Source organism: Colossoma macropomum, unplaced genomic scaffold (assembly GCF_904425465.1).
Source record: "Colossoma macropomum unplaced genomic scaffold, Colossoma_macropomum, whole genome shotgun sequence".
NCBI classification, from domain to species: domain Eukaryota; kingdom Metazoa; phylum Chordata; class Actinopteri; order Characiformes; family Serrasalmidae; genus Colossoma; species Colossoma macropomum.
In genome coordinates, this window is record NW_023495286.1 from 210594 (window position 1) to 231917 (window position 21324).

The following is a 21324-nucleotide window of genomic DNA, read 5'->3' on the forward strand; positions in this document are numbered from 1 at the left end:
GAGAAACAGAAGAGGGGCAACAGAAGACTGGTTAAAAAAAACACAAGATCTCACAACTGATGAGGTCAATTGACAACAGCTCTGTAACATGATTGGGTATAAAAAGAGCAGTATGCAAGGAAAAAGGCCAAAAGCCAATATTGGATCACAGTGATGATCGGGACCTCAGGCCGCACTGCATAAAAAACAGACATGATTTTGTAGTGGAAATCACTGCATGGGCTCAAAAAAGCTTCCAAAAACCATTGTGAACACAGTTTGTTGCTCCGTCAAATGTATGTTAAAATTCTACCATGCAAAGAAGAAATCCGGATCCAGAAATGCCACCTTCTCTGGGCTGAAGCTTATTTAAGATGGACTGAGTTTAAGTGGAAAAATGTCCCTTGTTCTAAAGAATAATAATTTAAAATTTGACTGAAAATCATGGAGGCCACATCATTTGAGCTAAACAGAACAGGGTTTGTAAGGGTGCTTGAAATTGAATTTTAATATAGTATTTTGAAGGTTTGAAAAGTGCTGGAATTTTGGATAAAGTGCTTGAAAATGCTTGAAATTGTAACTGTATTTTTTTTTTTCACAACAAATTGCTATCTGATTGAATAGTTCGGTAATTAGATGGAGAAATAAAATAAGTCACAGCCTAAAACTGCTCTGACTGGGTTCACTTGCATCTGCATGTGTGATAGTGATGGGAATTTTGGCTCTTTTGGCTCCCAAACAGTTCTTCATTATACCACCGCAGAGAGGATCACCCTGACATTCTGCCGTTGCAGCTCCACAGCAGAATTCGATTTTTAGGTAAAAATAAAATAATCTTCCTTTACAGTAAAATGATCTCTGCTGATCGTTCAACACAGTTTAACAATAAATGGTCTTAAACACTGGAGTTAATGTATAACTGCTAATTCACCCTTTAACCCTGAAGATCAGCAGAGACTGCTGGTCACCACAGCAACACACACAACAACCTCACCTAGCTAGTAGCTAACGAAACGGCAAAGAGAGAGATTTAAGATGAACATTGATAATTTTGGAGACTACTGGACTTATTTGCATTTATTTGCACTCCATTTGGTTTCCAGATACATTTAATCTGCAACAAGAACCTGTCAAACACTAAAAAGTCACAAAGCTGAAGTCAGCTTCTCATTAGAATTGTCCTGTTCTGCCTTAAATAGTGCAGCACTTGCATTTTGGTGCTTTAGGCACCGTTTAAGGTGCAATGCAAAAAGTAGAACAAGAAGCTTGCGAATGAGAAGCGACTTCAACCTTGTGAAAAGTCTAACGTTAAGAGACATTTTACAAGAAACTGTTCTACTTTTGTTGAAAAGTTTCCTGCCGAACTTGCAGTGTGGCTATAGCTGAGCTAAAGCTTGAAGCAAAATAAGTTTGCATTTTATGTTTTAACTTATACTAGTACTTAGTACATTAGCACATACTGAGTCATATTTATAGCCAAGATGTTAAAATGGACATGAAATGTTGTGGCTTACAAGGTGGTTTGGCTTTTGTTGAAAAGACAAAATGGCTCTTCTAAACATTTGTAGCTAGTGTGTGACTGCAATCTGCCGGTCTGTTTTCAAGTTGTAACTTGCCACTATTCCTATTGTTTTGATTTGCACAATACTGTGGGAAAAGGTTACAGAGCAGGTTGATTGCCTACCTCAAAGGTGAATGTTGTTATTTTTGACATTTTCAGTAAAGAATTTATTGGAAGTGAAGTTATTTGTTGAGTGATTTTTTGGGTGATTTAGCAAAGTTAGATAGCAAGAAAAGTCTACTTACAAACAGATGACACATTTTGAAACATATTTAAGTGCTTTCCATTAATTTCTTATCCTTCTGCTATTACCAAACACAATTCTGGTTGTTTATAGGCATAATACCATCTCTTTTAATATGATAAAATGTGAATTAATTATTTTGAGTATGTATGTATTTGTATAAATATGTGATTTACTACAGCCATAAGGGTGCTTGAATTTGACCTTGGAAAAGGTGTATGAATCCTGAGAGAAGAGGGACCATCTGGCTTGTTGTCAGCACACAGTTCACAGGCCAGCACCTTTGGTGGTATGGGGGTGCATTAGTGGGTGACTTGCACATCTCTGAAGGCACCATTAATGCTGAATAATATGTACAGGTTTTGGAGCAACGTATGCTGCCATCCAGATTGCCATCCTGATTTCAGCAAAACAGGGCCAAACCACATTCTGCATGTATTAGAACAGCATGGCCATCAAGCAGGAGTTAAATTAGCCTGCCAACAATCCAGACCTGTCACCCATTGAAAACATTTGGTGCATTATGAAATGAAAATATGGCAGACCCTACACCCCATGTGTCAGACACAATCCTATCCGGCCCGCAAACATATTTTCATTTTCTATTAATATTGGCCTGTTTCGCAATGCACTGCACTACAGTCCCCAGCATGCACTGCAACTTAATGTGTGCTCTAACACTCTTAGTAAGGAGTAAAAGTTAGAATATTTCAAGTATTCATGTAATATTCCAAGGTCTATTATAACTGGCTATATTTTACTGCTGAAGTTTTTGCATATTTTGAACAAACAGTGGTCAGTTCGGGTTATGGCACAACATTAATTGAAAATTAAAACATTTTTTTTCTGTGGCCCATGGATTTGTTGAGATTTTTAATATGGCCCTTTAGTGATTGAGATTGACACCCCTGCCCTAAACTGTTGCGCAGCTAAATCCCATACCAAGCAAGAATGGGAAAACATTTAACTTTCAAAATTACAGTAATAGGTTTCTTCAGTCCCCAAGTGCTTACAGTGTATCTGTAAATGAAAAGGTGATGCAACACAATGGTAAACATGCCCCTGTCCAAGCTTTTTTGAAATGTGTTGCAGGCATCAAGTTCAAAATGTGTATATTTTTCAAAAAACAATGAAATTTCTCATTTTCCACATTTGATATGATGTAATTGAAATTAAATATACAGTTTCAATGAATTGCAGATCATTATATTCTATTTATATTTTGAACAGCATTCTAACTTTTTTGGAAATGGGGTTGTATGTCCATCAGACTGATTTTAATCATATCATAAATCACTACTTGCTTGTTTTAAATGATAATTACTTAATGTACTTAAAAATGCAGTTGTTAACATAGTACATATATTACAGTATAAGGTCATTGCAAACCTTAACAGGGAATGCTAAAGTTCCTTTTTTTAATTATCAAGCAAAAAATGGTCTGTGATTTCTTGCTCTGGGAAATCCTTGTTTTAAGTCTAGGGAAACTTGTTAACAATTAATGACTATTAATTAAGCAAGTGGGAGAAAACACAGGAGGAGCGAAGTGGAGTGTCAGTGGAGTGCAAGACTAAAAGACAGTATCAAGAATTACGATGTCAGTATTGATTTTTTTTTCAGATAATTTCAAATGCAAACACTGAGAATCTTCATATATTTTACTGACTTTCTTCCTTACCTGTAGATTTGCTGGCTGTAACTTCACTGCACAGTCCCTTGAAATTTTGAGTACAGCTCTACAAACAGAAAATTCCTCTGTAAAAGAGCTGGACCTCAGTAATAATGACCTTCAGGATGCAGAAGTGGAAAAGCTCTCTGCTGGTCTCAAGAGTTCACACTGTAAATTGGAGATAATCAGGTCAACCAATTTATAATTATTTTTAAATAATTATATTATTAAATAATATAATTATTTTATAATTATTATTATTGAATGTACTATATGTTACTCTTTAATTCCAGACTTGCTGTGTGTAACATTTTGTAATTATATACCAGCACTATGGAAATATGCAACCAATGTATATGTATTCTTATTCAATGTACTACATGTTGCCTTTGCTCTTCTTTTCCAGAATTGCTATGTGTAAACTCAGCGCACAGTCCTGTAACACACTGCAGTCAGTTTTACAAACAGAAACCTCCTGCCTGAAAGACATAGACCTCAGTAATAATGACCTGCAGGATGCAGGAGTGGAGAATCTCTCTGCAGGATTGAAAAGTTCATACTGTAAACTGGAGATACTCAGGTCAAAATTCCAAAATTTCATAACATTTTGTAATCCTATACCAGCACTATGGAAATATGCAACCAATTTATAATTATTTTTATTCAATGTACTGTATTTGACTTTTACTCTTCTTTTCCAGACTTGCTATGTGTGAACTCAGCACACAGTCTTGTAACACACTGCAGTCAGTTTTACAAACAGAAACCTCCTGCCTGAAAGACATAGACCTCAGTAATAATGACTTGCAGGATGCAGGAGTGGAAAATCTCTCTGCTGGATTGAAAAGTTCATACTGTAAACTGGAGATACTCAGGTCAAAATTCCAAAATTTCATAAATTTTGTAATCCTATACCAGCACTATGGAAATATGCAACCAATTTATAATTATTTTTATTCAATGTACTATATTTGACTTTTACTCTTCTGTTCCAGACTTGCTATGTGTAAACTCAGCACACAGTCTTGTAAGTCACTGCAGTCAGTTTTACAAACAGAAACCTCCTGCCTGAAAGACATAGACCTCAGTAATAATGACCTGCAGGATGCAGGAGTGGAAAATCTCTCTGCAGGATTGAAAAATTCATACTGTAAAGTGGAGATACTCAGGTCAAAATTCAAAAATTTCATAACATTTTGCAATCCTATACCAGCACTATGGGAATATGCAACCAATTTATAATTATTTTTATTCAATTTACTATATTTTACTTTTACTCTTCTTTTCCAGACTTGCTATGTGTAAACTCAGTGCACAGTCCTGTAACACACTGCAGTCAGTTTTACAAACAGAAACCTCCTGCCTGAAAGACATAGACCTCAGTAACAATGACTTGTATGATTTAGGAGTGGAAAACCTCACTGTTGGATTGAACAGTTCAAACTGCAAACTGCAAATACTAAGGTCAGTATTCATACATTTCATAAAAATTTCTAACATATCCTATAATGATGAGAACAGAGAATATGGAGCAAATTGTCTACCCCTCAATACTGAATCTCTCCAGATCTTCCAGGTGTTCAAGTCCTTTCCTTTAGACTCTCCTCTTCAGCTCACCAAAAAATTTTAAGGGAATTTAGCTCAGGTGACCATGATGGCCATGACAAAAGCTTGATTATGTGGTCATCGAACTATTCATGTGTGGTTATGGATGTATGTTTTGGATCATTGTCCAGCACGTTTTCTTCTGCCACCCATTCTACATATGCATTCCAGATATTTTGTTCGCAGGGAGCTGGTGTCTAATTGTAGTTCTGGAGACTTGATAAATAACTACCAAAAATAACTACAGAAATTGGCCTCTGTTTTCACAATATATATATATATATATATATATATATATATATATATATATATATATATATATATGTACAACTCACACTCTTGTTTCTTACTGCCTCACACTTCCAAGGGTAGCAAGTGCATTGTTCATTGTTTATTGTTCTCTGGGTAAATTTTCCAGCTGCTTTCAAGTTGTCCTGAAACAGTAACTGCTAGATTCTTTTTCCTTCCTTATTATTGGTCTAAGTGCATTGAGAAATCTTGTGAGATGCACTTGACTGGAGATGATTAGTTGTGGTTACATGAATTTTACATTTCGATACTATCAAGCCAGTTGTACTGACTGGGATTTTTACATTCATTGTCAAAGTTCTGTTCTTTAGAAAAAAAGAACTAGAAGTGTACTGCAAGGAAGTGTGGTTGAAAATTTCTGAAACAAGATAAGAAAGACTAACACTACAAAAAGCATTTGCAAGCTTTCATATCTGCATTTTCTGTTTCATCATATTTTTTCTGTTTCTTATAGCCCTGTCTCTGTAACTCTGCTCTATCTAGTGCAACCCAGAGGAGGAGGCATTCCACTTTTGAGTCTTGGTTCCCCTCCTCCTTAAGCTCCTATGGAGTTTTTCTTGACATTTTCTTCCCTGGTGCTCATTAGAGAGCTGGGTGCTATAATGAAAGATACATTCTGAAGTTTAATATCTTTTATGATTACATTATAATTAGCCAAAAAGCAGTCATACATGCCATGTGTATTTTTTTCAGGAGACTCTTGTCTACTCAGACAAAAGTTTGCTAACAGAATTAAATATGTTTAATTATGTCTTTTTATGAACACATTTTTTTTTTGGACATCGTTCAAGTTTACATTTTTTCTCAACAACTCAAACTTGTAAATTGTATCTTTATGACTTGATAACAGATCACTGATAATCTACACTATCCAGACCAAAGCAAGTACTATATTTTATGTGTATTTAGAATTAAGAATACAATGTCAAGACAAGCAGTGAGGTTCCAAATCTAAACTGGCATATTTGCTGATACTTTAACACAAATAAGTGCTATAATTAGTATGTATTTAGGGTAAGAGCTACAGATTATATTATGATGTGTTTTGCCTGTTTTAATCCGTTCCTGAGAATGAAACCCACACAATGTGGTAATAAAGTTCTAAGGGTTAATCAAATGGGACATCAAATGGTTTTCTCATGAAAAAGATAAGGTGCAAAAAAGGAATTAAATTCTAACACTGGATGCTGTTATTTACATTGAGATCTGCCACATTTGCCAAAGAAGTTATGTTTCAATATATATCACTATATTATGTGTCTTCTTTTTTCTCTCTCTGCAGATTGTCTGGTTGTATGATCACAGAGAAAGCCTGTTCTTCTCTGGCTTCAGCTCTGAGTTCAAACCGGTCACACCTGAAAGAACTGGATCTGACCTACAATCACCCAGGAGAGTCAGGAGTAAAGGTACTCTCTGCTAGACTGGAGGATCCACAATGCACACTAAGTACTCTCAGGTATGAACAAGAGATATGTGTGTGTGTGTGTGTGTGTGTGTGTGTGTGTGTGTGTGTGTGTGTGTCCTGATTCTAGTTTATGTATGCTGTAATATCTATGGCTGCTCATATACACTACACTGCTTTCACTCACCTAGAATGCAGCTGACTCACCTAGACTGTTCTCACTCTCCTAGACTGCACTTATTATATTCACATAGAACACAGAGCAGCTTTTCCATTTTGGGAAGCTTCTTAACTACAGGAAATGCGTTATAACTTTAGTAAAGAATTATGTTTGAATTTGATTGGAATTTGCGTATTCTGTCAGTAAGTGCAGCACTGTCTCAGTCTTATTAGCTGTCAGTGCCTCTTAGACAGAGACGTCGATTAGACCTAAGAGTACTTGGCTTTAAATTAGGCCTCCCCAAAAAGGCTCTCCATTTGTAAACAGTCCCTCTCACTGTAGAACAGTGAATTTCAGATTGTTTGGAGATGGCTTAAACCATTCCCAGATTGATGAGCAGCTGCAGTTCCTTCTCTGAGGTTTGGCTGATGTCCTTTCTTCTTGGCATGATGTAGACACACAACTCAGGTGCTCCAACAAAACCAAACTGACAAAAGTTTGGCTTTATAGAGGTAGTCATACCTCGTTATGCTTAACTGATCTTGTGCATTTAATTAGTAACACCTGGCTGATAATTACTCTCTTAATGTTTGTGTAATAAGGAAGGGTGTACTTACTTTACCCACCTGTTTTCTGAATGTTGGTTTACTTTTGGGAAAATGTCTACATATTAAAATCTGTCTTATTTTTAATAATCTCTTTTTAATAGATGTTCCTGAGGTACACACAGTTGTTAATCAGGCCCTGAATAACAGAATTGAAGGAGGGTGTACTTTCTTTTTCCCATGAATGCAAAATTTTGTTAATTTCAGTGCAAATTATCTTTACAGGCTTTAAGTGAAGTCAGACAATCACATCTAACTGGTAGTATAGAACATACTCCTTAAGGCTTATTTATACTCCATTTACATATGAAAACGAACTTGTCTGTTTCAAACAATGTAACCATCACTGCCCACATACTTTGATGCATCCTTTATGTTGGCATGGATATTAAGTAATACATCCACTAGAGGGCAGTGCAGAGTCAAAAGTCTGACAACAACAAACATGGTGACAGTAGAGGAGTTAGTAATAAAGTACCTACTACAAAAGATGCAGCGTTGTAGACTGTGTTGGTCTGTGAGGCCATTAAATACTTTACATGTGGATGGAGTATTTTTTTTCACTTTTATTACCAATAAGAGAACTTACAGACGATGGCTGGTCATGTCTTGCTTGAACTATTGGCTACACTGCCCCCATAATTTCAAATGGTACTGCTCTGTTTCATCCATCCTGAATACTAAGTCAGATCATGCACCTGATTGGAATCAGATGCCATTTTTTTAAACCCTGTGCTTCCAGTTACATGTTGCGAAGTCTTGTTTGGTGTTTACCCTTGCATTTCTGAGCATGTTACCTTGTTGCTTTTTTGTTTTCTTTTCTTGGACTCTATTTTGGTATATCAACTTTGATTTCTGTCTAGTGTTTTGGGGCTGTTTGGTTTTGGTAGGGGGGGGGTTATATGGTTGGTCTTACCTGGCTTTTTGGCTCAACCCTCATGATTTTCATCTCAGTAAACTTGCACCTGACTCCAACCTTGTGTGAAGCTCATCGTGACAATAATAAGTGCCGTCACAGGAGAGATGTGCAGTAGAGCTAACAGTATTTTAAACTGAGCTGAAAGCTGCTCCGTTAAGAACGTTTTAACTGTGGATTTAAAAGTGTCTAATGTTGGGGCTCTTCATTAGTATAAAATATTAAAATACAGAAAGGGGAAAAGCTGGTGAAGTAATGGCTATGATTAAATAGATCAAGTCTACGGAGCAGCAGGATCAGGAGGTTCAGTTCATACAGGTGAGGCTTGCACAGCGTTGGACACCTGATCAAACACACAGACAGTTAGTTCTGTTAAGAGTGACTGACTACAGTTTACAGGGTTAACAGAGAGCAGCAGAGACTCTGGCAGGTCTAGTTATTACAGCCTCACTAAGAGGGAGAGACAGAAGGTATCAGAGTCATGAGGCTCCCTGAGATGTCAGCGCCCCTCCACTCCACCGTCAGCTAACTTCAATGAACGCATGAGGCAGCAGGACGAAAGCACCAACACTCCTAGTTTACCATAATACTCTATGACCATGAACCCCAGATCTGTACCTTTTATCTAACAGGGAAAACTAATTACCAAAGGCTCCACTAAACAAGTGGGTTTTTAGCCTAGACTTAAATACTGAGGCTGTGTCTGAGTCCCGAAACTGACTGGAACATTATTCCAAAGCAAATTCTAGGTATTAATAGTGAGCAGCACCTTGTGATGTAAGTGTGATGATTCATAATAAGTGAGATGTTCAGGTACTGAAGGGCCATTTAGAGCTTTATATATCAGTAAAAGAATGTTCAAATTTCAACAATGTGGAATTTAACTGTCAACAGTGTAGGTTTGATAAAACTGGTCAAACATTTTAGATATATTGACCTGCTTCATCCGCCAATGCAGGAACTGTTTAAGGCTTCAATTAGCTACAACAACTACAACAAGCTAGCTTAAAGCTATTGCTACCATCATCTATATTCCTAAACAAGGCAGCTGTAATTTACATTTGTGTTCTACTGACTGACATAAAGTTATCTGTGCTGCTAATTATTTAGCCTTGATCGCTAACTGCTAACAGTCTAGCACCTGTAGCCAGCTAGCCTAGCATTACAGTTTTGAATTAAAATAAAAGTAAACAGCACCAACTGGAGCTGCTGGACTGTTGAAAGCTTCTCACTGGCTCATCTAATGCTGTGTCCCTAAACTACACACTTCTATATTTCAGCTACTACACTAATGAGTGCATTTCTAGTAGTGCTGCACTGTTTTTACACACTGTTTAGTGTGCTAGTATGGTAAGTGGCATTAATAACGCAGCAGGAAATCTCCTGAGATTTCCTGCTGTGTTAATATTTCCCAAACCGCATAATAGCACACTAAATAGTGTGCAAAAAACAGTGCAGTACTACTAGGAGTGCAGTCATTAGTGTAGTAGGTAAAGTACAGAAATGTGTGGTTTGGGACATTAGATCAGCCAGTGAGATGCGTTCAACAGTCCAGCAGCTCCAGTGGCTGATTATAGCTCTGTTGAGCTGCTCATTAGCTGCTCATTAAGCATCTCCAAGACAAATTTTGAGGTGTTGCCTGATTAAGGAGCATTTACTGAGGTGGATTCATGTGTTTAATGAGCATGCATAAATGCATTTGATGCATTTATTGAAGTAAATATATAACCCCAATTCCAAAAACATTGGGATGCTGTGTAAAATGTAAATAAATGTAAATAAAAACAGAAAGCAATGATTTGCAAATCTTGTAGAGACATATTTTATTCATAATAGAACACAGAACACACATCAGAGAAAGTGAGACATTTTACCATCTCATTTAGAACTTGATTGTAGCAACGCATCTCAGAAAAGTTGGGAAAGGGCCACGTCTACCATTGTGTAGCATCCCCTCTTCTTTAACAACAGTCTATAAGTGTCTGGGAAGTGAGGAGACCGATTGCTGGAGTTATGGAAGAGGAATGTTGACACATTCTTGTCTGATGTTGGATTCTAGCTGCCCAACAGTTCTGGGTCTCCTTTGCTGGATTTTTTGTTTCATGATGCGCCAAATGTTTTCTATTGGTGAAAGATGTGGACTGCAGGCAGGTCAGTTCAGCACCCAGACTGTTCTTCTGTGAAGCCATGTTGTTGTGATGGATGCAGTATGTGGTTTATTGTCCAGGTGAAATATGCAAGGCCTTCCCTGAAAAAGACGCTGTCGGAATGGCAGCATATGTTGCCAAAACCTGGATGCAGTGTCCATTATTTCCAAAAAGATTTTCAAATTTTGATTCATTGGACCTCAGTCTATTTTAAATGAGCTCAGGTCCAGAGAAGGTGGCAGTGTTTCTGGATCCTGTTTATATTTGGTTTCTTCTTTGCGTTTTAGAGTTTTAACTTGCATTTGTGGATTGCATGGTAAACTGTTTTCACAGATAGTGGTTTTCAGAAGTGTTTCTGAGTCCATGCAGTGATTTCCACTGCAGAATCATGTCTGTTTTTAATGCAGTGCTGTCTGAGGGCCCAAAGATCACGGCCAGCAGATACTGGTTTTTGGCCTTGTCTCTCACATACAGAGATTTCTCCAGATTCTCTGAATCTTTTAATGTTATTATATACCGTAGATGATGAAAAGCTAAAGTTCTTTGCTATTTTATGTTCAGAAACGTTATTCTTGAATTGTTGCACTATTTGATCGTGCAGTCATAGAGTGGTGAACCCCTCCTCATCTTTATTTTTGAAAGACTCAGCCTCTCTGGGAAGCTCTGATTGATTTCCCATTTTTCAACTTTTGCCTGACCCCTTTTTGGATTGTTCACCGTGTGTTATGTTTCTGTCTTTGTATTTTGTGACTGTTTTGGATTTGACCTGTGCCTGTTTACTGACCACAATTCTGGATCACAACTCTCATTCTTCACAAAAGCTTCTCATTCTATTTTTACCTGTGAGCGTCTGATTCAGTGCCGTCAGGTTACAATTGCATTTTGTGTTTATTTACATTTATTTACATTTCATACAGTGTCCCAACTTTTTGGGAAATTCTTGTATTTAATAAAGTAAATTAATGCATTTATTGAAATAAGGTGATTTTAGCTTGGTATTTGCCAGCTTCCTGTTTTTAAATTTGTTCTACCTCAGTGTAGCTACAACACTTCAGCATTTAAGGTGGAACTGAACATTCAAATGATGGTAGATAAGAAGTTAACAGCTTTATGTACATGTATGAGTTTATTATTTAAGGGTTTGGGCAGTTCATACCTAGACATTACAATGTCTTGGGATGTCTTAAGATATGTCTAAAGATATGTCTAATTTTTTTTTTTATTTGTTTTATTCTATGTAGAATGCACAATACTTTCATTTATTTTAATATATATTGTATATTATTTTATAAACAAACATTATGTACGTTAGTACATACTACACAATTTCAGAACAAATTTAACAAACGTAATAATAATAATAATAATAAGCACATGTTTCCCAGTCTGTAGCTTTCTCTACAATGAGCCATTTTATATGAAACCACTAAATGACTTTGTTTTACATTGCAATGACAGAATTATGCCACGTTTAGAAAAATGTGGAATTCCCCTTTAAATGTTTCTGTTGCGTTAGAAAAGCTTATGGAATCAGTGAAAATTTATTTGTGAGTTCAGACCATGCCTTCAACATGGTGGTAGTATGAGGGAAGACTCTTATGCAACTATTTTGTAATACAGCATTGCTGCAAAATTTAAAAATCTAATTCAGTGCTTTTAAATACCTTTTTATAGTAATTAACCCTTAATGTTTTAAAAAATGTGGTAAAAATGTGTTATACTATTTTACAGTTGCTTCATTTTATAATGAAGGTATCATTTTATCAACTTTTAAAATAATAATAAGAAGAAGGAGAACAAGAACAATAATAAGCATGCATAAACTACAGTAATGTAATTTAAAGGGGTATGGAAAATCACTATTTTACAGTTTTGTATTTCCTTGTTAATCTGTTAAAAATTCAGAATACTTCTACATTCAGATAATTTACTCTGCAATCCAAAGCATAGCCTATGAAAAAGCTCCCACATAGCTTTCAGAAAATATAATCACAGTTATTGTTTATTGTTTTTACAACTGTGTATATGCATAGTACAATAGCGTCATCACACTTGATATGTTCTACAGATAAGGAAAAAACATGTTAACTGACTTTGTGTAGAAATTTGAAATATACTGCAATAAATACACAGTTCCACAAACCAATGAATCTGATTTAAGGTCTGCTGTTATTCCATATATAAGTTATGCTGAGGTTATTAACAATATAGTACTATGAACGATTATAAATGATAGGAAACAATTTTAAGACAAATTCATATGGACTTAAAAGAAAAACTGACCAACAGAGTGATACAGAGGTCTGAACCCCAGCACTCATAACATACCTGAGCCAGATAATGATCAGCTGTCAAACAATTAATACCAGACTCAGATGTGCTGGTAGCTGGAATAGAGCCAAGCTGTGGACATATGTGGACACAGGAAACAGGACACAGATAACTCGATGTGCATATGTCCATGCCGTAATGCCTGAACACTAACATTACTGATATCACACTGCTAATGTTACCGATCTCTCCTTTTACAGTTAAATCAGTGATGAGTGAGAGAACTGTCAGATTCACAGCCCATCGCTTCTTCCTCTGTTTTTTCTCAGTGTTGGTCTTCTTTGTCAGAGATATGAGGAAAATGCATCTGTTAAAAAATCAATTTTAAGACAATAAATTTGAAATTACTTTTGGATCTGCGTACACAAGCAGGCTGAATTTAAAGGGGACCTATTATGCTAATTTCCAATGTTCATAAATTTATTTTTGGGGTCGACTATAATACATTTACATGCTTCAGCGTTGCAGAAACACATTATTTTTCTCATACTGTAATTGTTTACTGACCCTCTGTCTGAAACGCTCTGTTAGAGCTCCTGTGTCTTTAAGCCCCTCCTTCCTGATGAGCCCAGTATGCTCAGATTAGTTAGCTCGCTCACTTGGCTCTGAATGATCAAGCACCAGAGCGGTTCCGCCAATACACAGCCTCCGGTAGATGCATTGCGTTGTGTGAGGGCGTGCCAAGCTCGCTGGTAGGTGGGCAATAAGGATTGTGTTATGGGATTACATCATCTTGTAACAAAGGAAAAGGGCTGGGGAACTCCAGCCCTCAGGCAGCTGAGAAAAGTGGTTTCTGTGGGAGAGAGTTTCTCCCTCTGGCAGATACTTTCAGCTTTGTATCTTACACACACAAAAAGCTACATAACACAGTAAATAAAAGGGAAAGCATTATATATTCCCTTTATAAGTAGAATATAATGTACAGTATACATACGTTTACTCATCTAAAATCAACGCAGGCATTTAGTACACAAAGAAATGTGACAAGGCTTTAAATAATACCTATGCATGAACTCCAGCGTGGCACCCAACTCACACGCACAGCTGATGTTCAGACAATGATGTTCAGTGTAATGAAAGAAGCATCAGGATGAGGCCACTTGTGTAAGAGCACAGTTGAGTGTTGAGAATGATATGGACTGCCACCATACTGGATGAGGCCCAAAGAGAGGATGTTCCTTTGGAAGGATTGAAAACAACAACGTTGATTAGATAATTCACAATTCTATTGTTTTCATCCTCTAACATGCCAAAGTCAACACGTAACAGAAATGATCATTTGCAGTTGAGGCAGGTGTGAGCTTAGTACTGATACCTGTATCTGTTAAAAGCTGAGTTAAAGGAGAATTACACCATTTTTAAGCACAGTTTCATCATTAAGATGCAAAAAAGTAGTCTGATACGAAATGTTCCACTGTGGAAAAACTTACAGAGTCAGAGTTGTTCACAGTGGCAGTGACAAGAACCAGGCGTTTGAAGAGTTCAATGCCTCTAATCTCTCTCACAGAGAATTATTACATGAAATGATTATTAATCAGCGCTAAACTCTATTAGAGCATGTTTACCACATGCTTTATGCTATAAATTGTAGGGCTCTGAGACTTGCAGTATTACACATTAAAGCACCGTGAAGAAGTAAATTCATCAATATTGATACAGTGTTGGTGATATTGCCATATCGATATTTTGAACACAGCTGTAATGGCAAATAACATATTAATAAATTGAATGAACAAAGTGCAGATATTTGAGTACTGTAACCCAGCTTTACCTAAACATTCTGCTCTTCTGTATTACCATAAATACTTCATGAAATATATTTGTTTGAAATACCCATGAAATCTAAACATTTGTCTGACATTCATATAGTTTTATTTAAAAAATTAAAACTTGAGTCTCACCAGTTGCTCAGCTTCAGATGATTTCTGATGAGAAACATCTAAAACAAAACAGACACATGAGGTAAATGCAGCAAAACAATAACAGCAAAGCATAACAATGAACTTAAACACAAAACAAACTGGTCATTATATATTACTAATAAATGTAGCCGAGTAAAACATAGATTATTAATATAAAGCACAAATAATACATTTTAAAAATACTCTAGAAAGTACAAGTCCAAGACGTTACTAGAGTAAATGTAACTGAGCAAATTAAAATCATTACTACCCTCTCTGAGCTACACAGACTGACGGACTGTGTTCAGTTTCACTGTTGTATTGTTCAGTGTGCTGACCCTGCTGCGCTGTGATCAGTGCGCTGACCCTGCTGCACTGTGATCAGTCTTAGATTTAATTCTGAGGCAGCCTTTCATTTGTTCCAGCTACCTCAATGCTTCAACTGACTGATTCTGCTGCACACTAGCATAACATCTCACCTGTCCATCCTCCAAACCTTATGAGCCTCCATGGCTGCACTGCTGGGTGAGACAGCTGTACAGAGCTGAAGCTGGGCGGTATGGTTACAGTGCGCTGCTGGGATGAGACAGCTGTACAGAGCTGAAGCTGGGCGGTATGGTTACAGTGCGCTGCTGGGATGAGACAGGTGTACAGAGCTGAAGCTGGGCGGTATGGTTACAGTGCACTGCTGGGACGAGACAGCTGTACAGAGCTGAAGCTGGGCGGTATGGTTACAGTGCGCTGCTGGGTGAGACAGCTGTACAGAGCTGAAGCTGGACAGTCACTGTGTTTACAGTGCGCTGCTGGGATGAGACAGCTGTACAGAGCTGAAGCTGGGCGGTATGGTTACAGTGCGCTGCTGGGTGAGACAGCTGTACACAGCTGAAGCTGGGCGGTATGTTAACAGTGCGCTGTTGGGTGAGACAGCTGTACAGAGCTGAAGCTGGGCGGTATGTTAACAGTGCGCTGCTGGGTGAGACAGCTGAACAGAGCTGAAGCTGGGCGGTATGGTTACAGCGCGCTGCTGGGTGAGACAGCTGTACAGAGCTGAAGCTGGGCGGTATGGTTACAGCGCGCTGCTGGGTGAGACAGCTGTACACAGCTGAAGCTGGGCGGTATGGTTACAGCGCGCTGCTGGGTGAGACAGCTGTACACAGCTGAAGCTGGGCGGTATGGTTACAGTGCGCTGCTGGGTGAGACAGCTGTACACAGCTGAAGCTGGGCGGTATGGTTACAGTGCGCTGTTGGGTGAGACAGCTGTACAGAGCTGAAGCTGGGCGGTATGGTTACAGCGCGCTGCTGGGTGAGACAGCTGTACAGAGTTGAAGCTGGGCAGTATGGTTACAGTGCGCTGTTGGGTGAGACAGTTGTACAGAGCTGAAGCTGAACGGTCACTGTGTTTACAGTGCACTGCTGGGATGAGACAGCTGTACAGAGCTGAAGCTGGGCGGTATGTTTACAGTGCGCTGCTGGGTGAGACAGCTGTACAGACCTGAAGCTGGGCGGTATGTTTACAGTGCGCTGCTGGGTGAGACAGCTGTACAGAGCTGAAGCTGGACGGTCATTGTGTTTACAGTGCACTGCTGGGTGAGACAGCTGTACAGAGCTGAAGCTGGACGGTATGTTTACAGTGCGCTGCTGGGTGAGACAGCTGTACAGAGCTGAAGCCGGGCGGTATGGTTACAGCGCGCTGCTGGGTGAGACAGCTGTACAGAGCTGAAGCCGGGCAGTATGTTTACAGTGCGCTGCTGGGTGAGACAGCTGTACACAGCTGAAGCTGGGCGGTATGGTTACAGTGCGCTGCTGGGTGAGACAGCTGTACAGAGCTGAAGCCGGGCGGTATGGTTACAGCGCGCTGCTGGGTGAGACAGCTGTACAGAGCTGAAGCTGGACGGTCACTGTGTTTACAGTGCGCTGCTGGGATGAGACAGCTGTACAGAGCTGAAGCTGGGCGGTATGTTTACAGTGCGCTGCTGGGTGAGGCAGCTGTACAGAGCTGAAGCTGGGCGGTATGGTTACAGTGCGCTGCTGGGTGAGACAGCTGTACAGAGCTGAAGCTGGACGGTCATTGTGTTTACAGTGCACTGCTGGGATGAGACAGCTGTACAGAGCTGAAGCTGGGCGGTATGGTTACAGTGCGCTGTTGGATGAGACGGCTGTACAGAGCTGAAGCTGGACGGTCATTGTGTTTACAGTGCGCTGCTGGGTGAGACAGCTGTACAGAGCTGAAGCTGGGCGGTATGTTTACAGTGCGCTGTCTCAGTAAGGAGTGTAAGAGAGTCTTATCAGGTTTAACACTCGCTAAACAAACTCGATAAACTGCCCGCGTCAGCGACCTGAGAGACTCGCTCACTGTAAACGGCTGTAATGGCCGCGTTTGGCTTTAAACGGAGGAATGGCGGAGAGCGCTCGCGCTTCAAAACCGAACGTCCAAGAGGCGGAGTCCCGCGCTCTGATTGGTCTGAAACTCCCGCCAGTCTTTTGTTTGTCCTCCCATAGATCTTTTTTTCTGATTCGCGCCTCTCTGTACTGAATGAACTGTGCTGTTTTGTTTTTGTTTGTTTGTTTGTTTGTTTTAATCTAGACACAGAGTAGAAAACTGCAAACTCTTGAAATACACGAGACAGCTGTACAGCATTATTTTACAAAGCATCACTGGAGGCCATGTCTTAATATATTAAAGTCAAAGTATGAAGTTGGACATTTAAACAAAAATCTGTTTATGTTGTAATTTTACATGGTGAAACAATACAGATCTTTATATAACTACTCAAATACATTTGTTTATTATTGTTTGTGTTTTCCAAATACCTGGAGATAATAATTTTGAAAGTTATACATGGTATATTAAAAAGTTTGTTCTCTTTTTCTGTTGGGCCAAATTAAAAGTCCTAATGGTCTAACTTTGGGCAGCCCTGATCTGCTTAAGAAAATAAACAGAAGTGTAGATGTTGAAGAGAGTGAACCAGGGGCTTTTTCTGCATTAAGTTTTGGTGGTATGTGATCTCTAAAGTACTCAGGTTAGCTGTTAAGTACATTTACGTCCTATTAGCTCAAAGTTGTTTTATCTTGGTTCCTAGCTTGTTGTCTCTGGTTACCACTGTACATTTGAAAATAGATCAATGTTGTGTTAATCATAGCATGTTTTCTGCAAATGAGCCAAAGGCTGTGAGTGACTGTGATTGTAACATTTACCAATGGAGATAAATCAAAAGTTATTCTACCATGAACTTCAATGATATAAGGAAATGAGTGTAAACATTTTAAGGTAAGGTAAATGGTTTAAGAATTGATTTTATCTTTTGCTGTTTTGCTACTGTAAACATATTTCTGCAATAATCAAAAGTACAGTAAGTACACTAAGTAAAACCTTAGTGAATGTTCTTTTATTAATATCAAACAAAAACCATAAGATTACAGCAGGCTGTTTCTTGAGGACATACTTATATTCTCTCTTATATTGTTATATTCTCATTATAGTCTACATTAGGCAGTGCTGTGGTAATCCTGGTATTCCTCAGTAGTAATTTTCAGTTTGGCAGTATCACAGGAATACCACATTCATGCCACAGGACCTTTTTTAATGGACCACTGAACTGTCTTAAGACACAACATCTCTATGTCTTAAGACAAAGTGATGTCTTAAGTCATGCCTCGTCTTCAACACACACAAAATAATTACTTCTTTGTCTTAAGACGTGAACTTTCATGTCTCAAGACAAAGACAGTGTCTTCACTCACACGTCTTAAGACGTTCTTGAGATGTCTTGGCATAAAACAATGTCTCAAGACATCTTATAAACACTGTCAAGACATCTTAAGACACAGTGACAGCTGAGTATGTTGTGGTAGCCAAACATTCAGAACATTCCAGTGTGTAAAACATCACACACTGCTTATGACTGATGTACTATTACTGCTTATTACTGACTCACTACTACTGCTTATTACTGACTCACTGCTACTGCTCATTACTACTGACTACTGCTGCTTGTTACTGATTTAGCACTACTGCTTGTTACTGACTCACTACTACTGCTTATTACTGATTTACTACTACTGCTTATAACTACTGACTACTACTGCTTATTAATGATTTAGTACCACTGCTCTGCTGTTTATTAGACCTACTACTACTGCTTATTGCTGATTGTCTCTAATGCTTACAACAATCGAGTTAAACGTTTCTGTGTGTGTGTGTGTGTGTGTGTGTGTGTGTGTGTGTGTGTTCTTTAGGGTGGACCATGGAGGGACAATCAGGATGAAACCAGGACTGAAGAAATGTAAGATAAACACAAACACACTCTACCTATGTGTTTTTCTCCTCTAACCTCTCTCCTCTAACCTCTCTCCTTGTGTGTTGACGTTTCTCCTCTAATCTCTCTTCTTTTGTGTTGTGTTTTCTCCTCTAATCTCTCTCCTTGTGTGTTGATGTTTTCTCCTCTAATCTCTCTCCTTGTGTGTTGATGTTTTCTCCTCTAATCTCTCTCCTTGTGTGTTGATGTTTTCTCCTCTAATCTCTCTTCTTTTGTGTTGTGTTTTCTCCTCTAATCTCTCTCCTTGTGTGTTGATGTTTTCTCCTCTAATCTCTCTCCTTGTGTGTTGATGTTTTCTCCTCTAATCTCTCTTCTTGTGTGTTGATGTTTCTCCTCTAATCTCTCTCCTTGTGTGTTGATGTTTCTCCTCTAATCTCTCTTCTTTTGTGTTGTGTTTTCTCCTCTAATCTCTCTCCTTGTGTGTTGATGTTTCTCCTCTAATCTCTCTTCTTGTGTGTTGTGTTTTCTCCTCTAATCTCTCTCCTTGTGTGTTGATGTTTCTCCTCTAATCTCTCTCCTTGTGTGTTGATGTTTCTCTTCTAATCTCTCCTTTTGTGTTGTGTTTTCTCCTCTAATCTCTCTTCTTGTGTGTTGATGTTTCTCCTCTAATCTCTCTCCTTGTGTGTTGATGTTTCTCCTCTAATCTCTCTTCTTGTGTGTTGATGTTTCTCCTCTAATCTCTCTCCTTGTGTGTTGATGTTTCTCTTCTAATCTCTCCTTTTGTGTTGTGTTTTCTCCTCTAATCTCTCTTCTTGTGTGTTGATTTTTCTCCTCTAATCTCTCTCCTTGTGTGTTGATGTTTCTCCTCTAATCTCTCTTCTTGTGTGCAGATTCCTGTAAGCTCACTCTGGATCCAAACACAGCACACATACTTCTCTCTCTGTCTGATGGGAACAGAAAGGTGCTGTTGGCGAATGAGCAGCAGCCGTATTCTGATTTTCCAGAGAGATTTGTTCATCATCCACAAGTACTGTGCAGAGAGAGACTGACTGGACGACATTACTGGGAGGCAGAGTGGGATTTGTGGGTTGCTGTAACAGTGACTTATAAAACAATTGGCAGGAAAGGAGATACTGACAGTATGTTTGGATACAGTAGAAATTCCTGGTGTCTAGTCTGCAGAAATGAAAATTATATTGTCCGACACAATAACAAACACATCTACATTCCTAGGCCCCCGTCAAACAGAGTAGGAGTGTATGTGGACTATCCAGCTGGCACTCTGTCCTTCTATAGCATCTCCTCTGATACACACACACTGACACACCTACACACATTCAGAACCACATTCACTGAACCGCTTTATGCAGCGTTTGGGTTTTGGCTTTTACTTCCTGACTCCTCGGTGTGTTTATGTGAGATAGAATAACCTTCCACATGTGTGTTAAATAGCTTAAAGATTTTAAAGCTTAATTGTTTGCCCTCCAGTTGGTGTCCCCATTGAGTGTGCATTTGAGAGATGTCCACAGTTTTATTTTTATTTAGGCAAGTGCAAACATGCGCACGCACACACACACACACACACACACACACAAATTTAATATCTCTCGAATCTGTGTGTGATATGTAAGTGATAATACACATAATTTGATTTTAGCTCACTTTATAGTACTACTAATTTAATTCATAGATACAGATAAGATCCTTTCACTGTTACATCGATGACTGAAAGCTCTATATTCCACTGAGAGCTGGTAGTCAGAGCTTAAAGAGGATTAAAGTGGTCAGTGTGTTGTGGATGTTAAAATTTAGACAACCAGTCATTGACGTCAAACAACAACGTTAACATTTCTAGGACTCTTGGGCTCTTTTACTCCTCATATCATGATACATCCCTAAAATCTCAGGATAATTTTTGGCCCAGAGATCAAATTTCAAGAACAATTTAAGGCAGTTAATTAGATCTGATTTTTCAGCTCTGAAGTATGCAAGATCTAAAAAAGTCATCCATATCTATCATACACTGCAGATATGCTTGGACATGCTCTGCTTCTAGACCCTTAAAGTCTTCCTCCCACTGCTGACTGTTCTTCAGTCCAGCTAAAGCTGAAGGATGATCATGGTTTAGTGAATGCTGGTCAGAGACTCTGGAACAGTCTATCAGTTCATCTCAGACATGTTTCATCTTTTTATTATTTAAATTGAACCTATAAACATTTTGTATTTCTGTATGTGTTAA

General features: G+C 38.6%; 1 protein-coding gene across 1 annotated transcript in view; it reads left to right on the forward strand.

Moving 5' to 3' along the window:
* The window catches only part of LOC118801599 (NACHT, LRR and PYD domains-containing protein 12-like), a 42737-nt gene extending 22081 nt beyond the window's left edge, over positions 1 to 20656 (forward strand). Inside the window, exons 7-12 of the mRNA XM_036561957.1 lie at positions 3469 to 3642; positions 3860 to 4033; positions 4744 to 4917; positions 6650 to 6823; positions 19066 to 19112; positions 19976 to 20656. Coding sequence (XP_036417850.1) covers positions 3469 to 3642; positions 3860 to 4033; positions 4744 to 4917; positions 6650 to 6823; positions 19066 to 19112; positions 19976 to 20514 — 1282 coding nt within the window. The 3' untranslated portion in view covers positions 20515 to 20656. The remainder of the gene's footprint in view (positions 1 to 3468; positions 3643 to 3859; positions 4034 to 4743; positions 4918 to 6649; positions 6824 to 19065; positions 19113 to 19975) is intronic.
* The last annotated feature ends 668 nt before the right edge of the window (positions 20657 to 21324 follow it).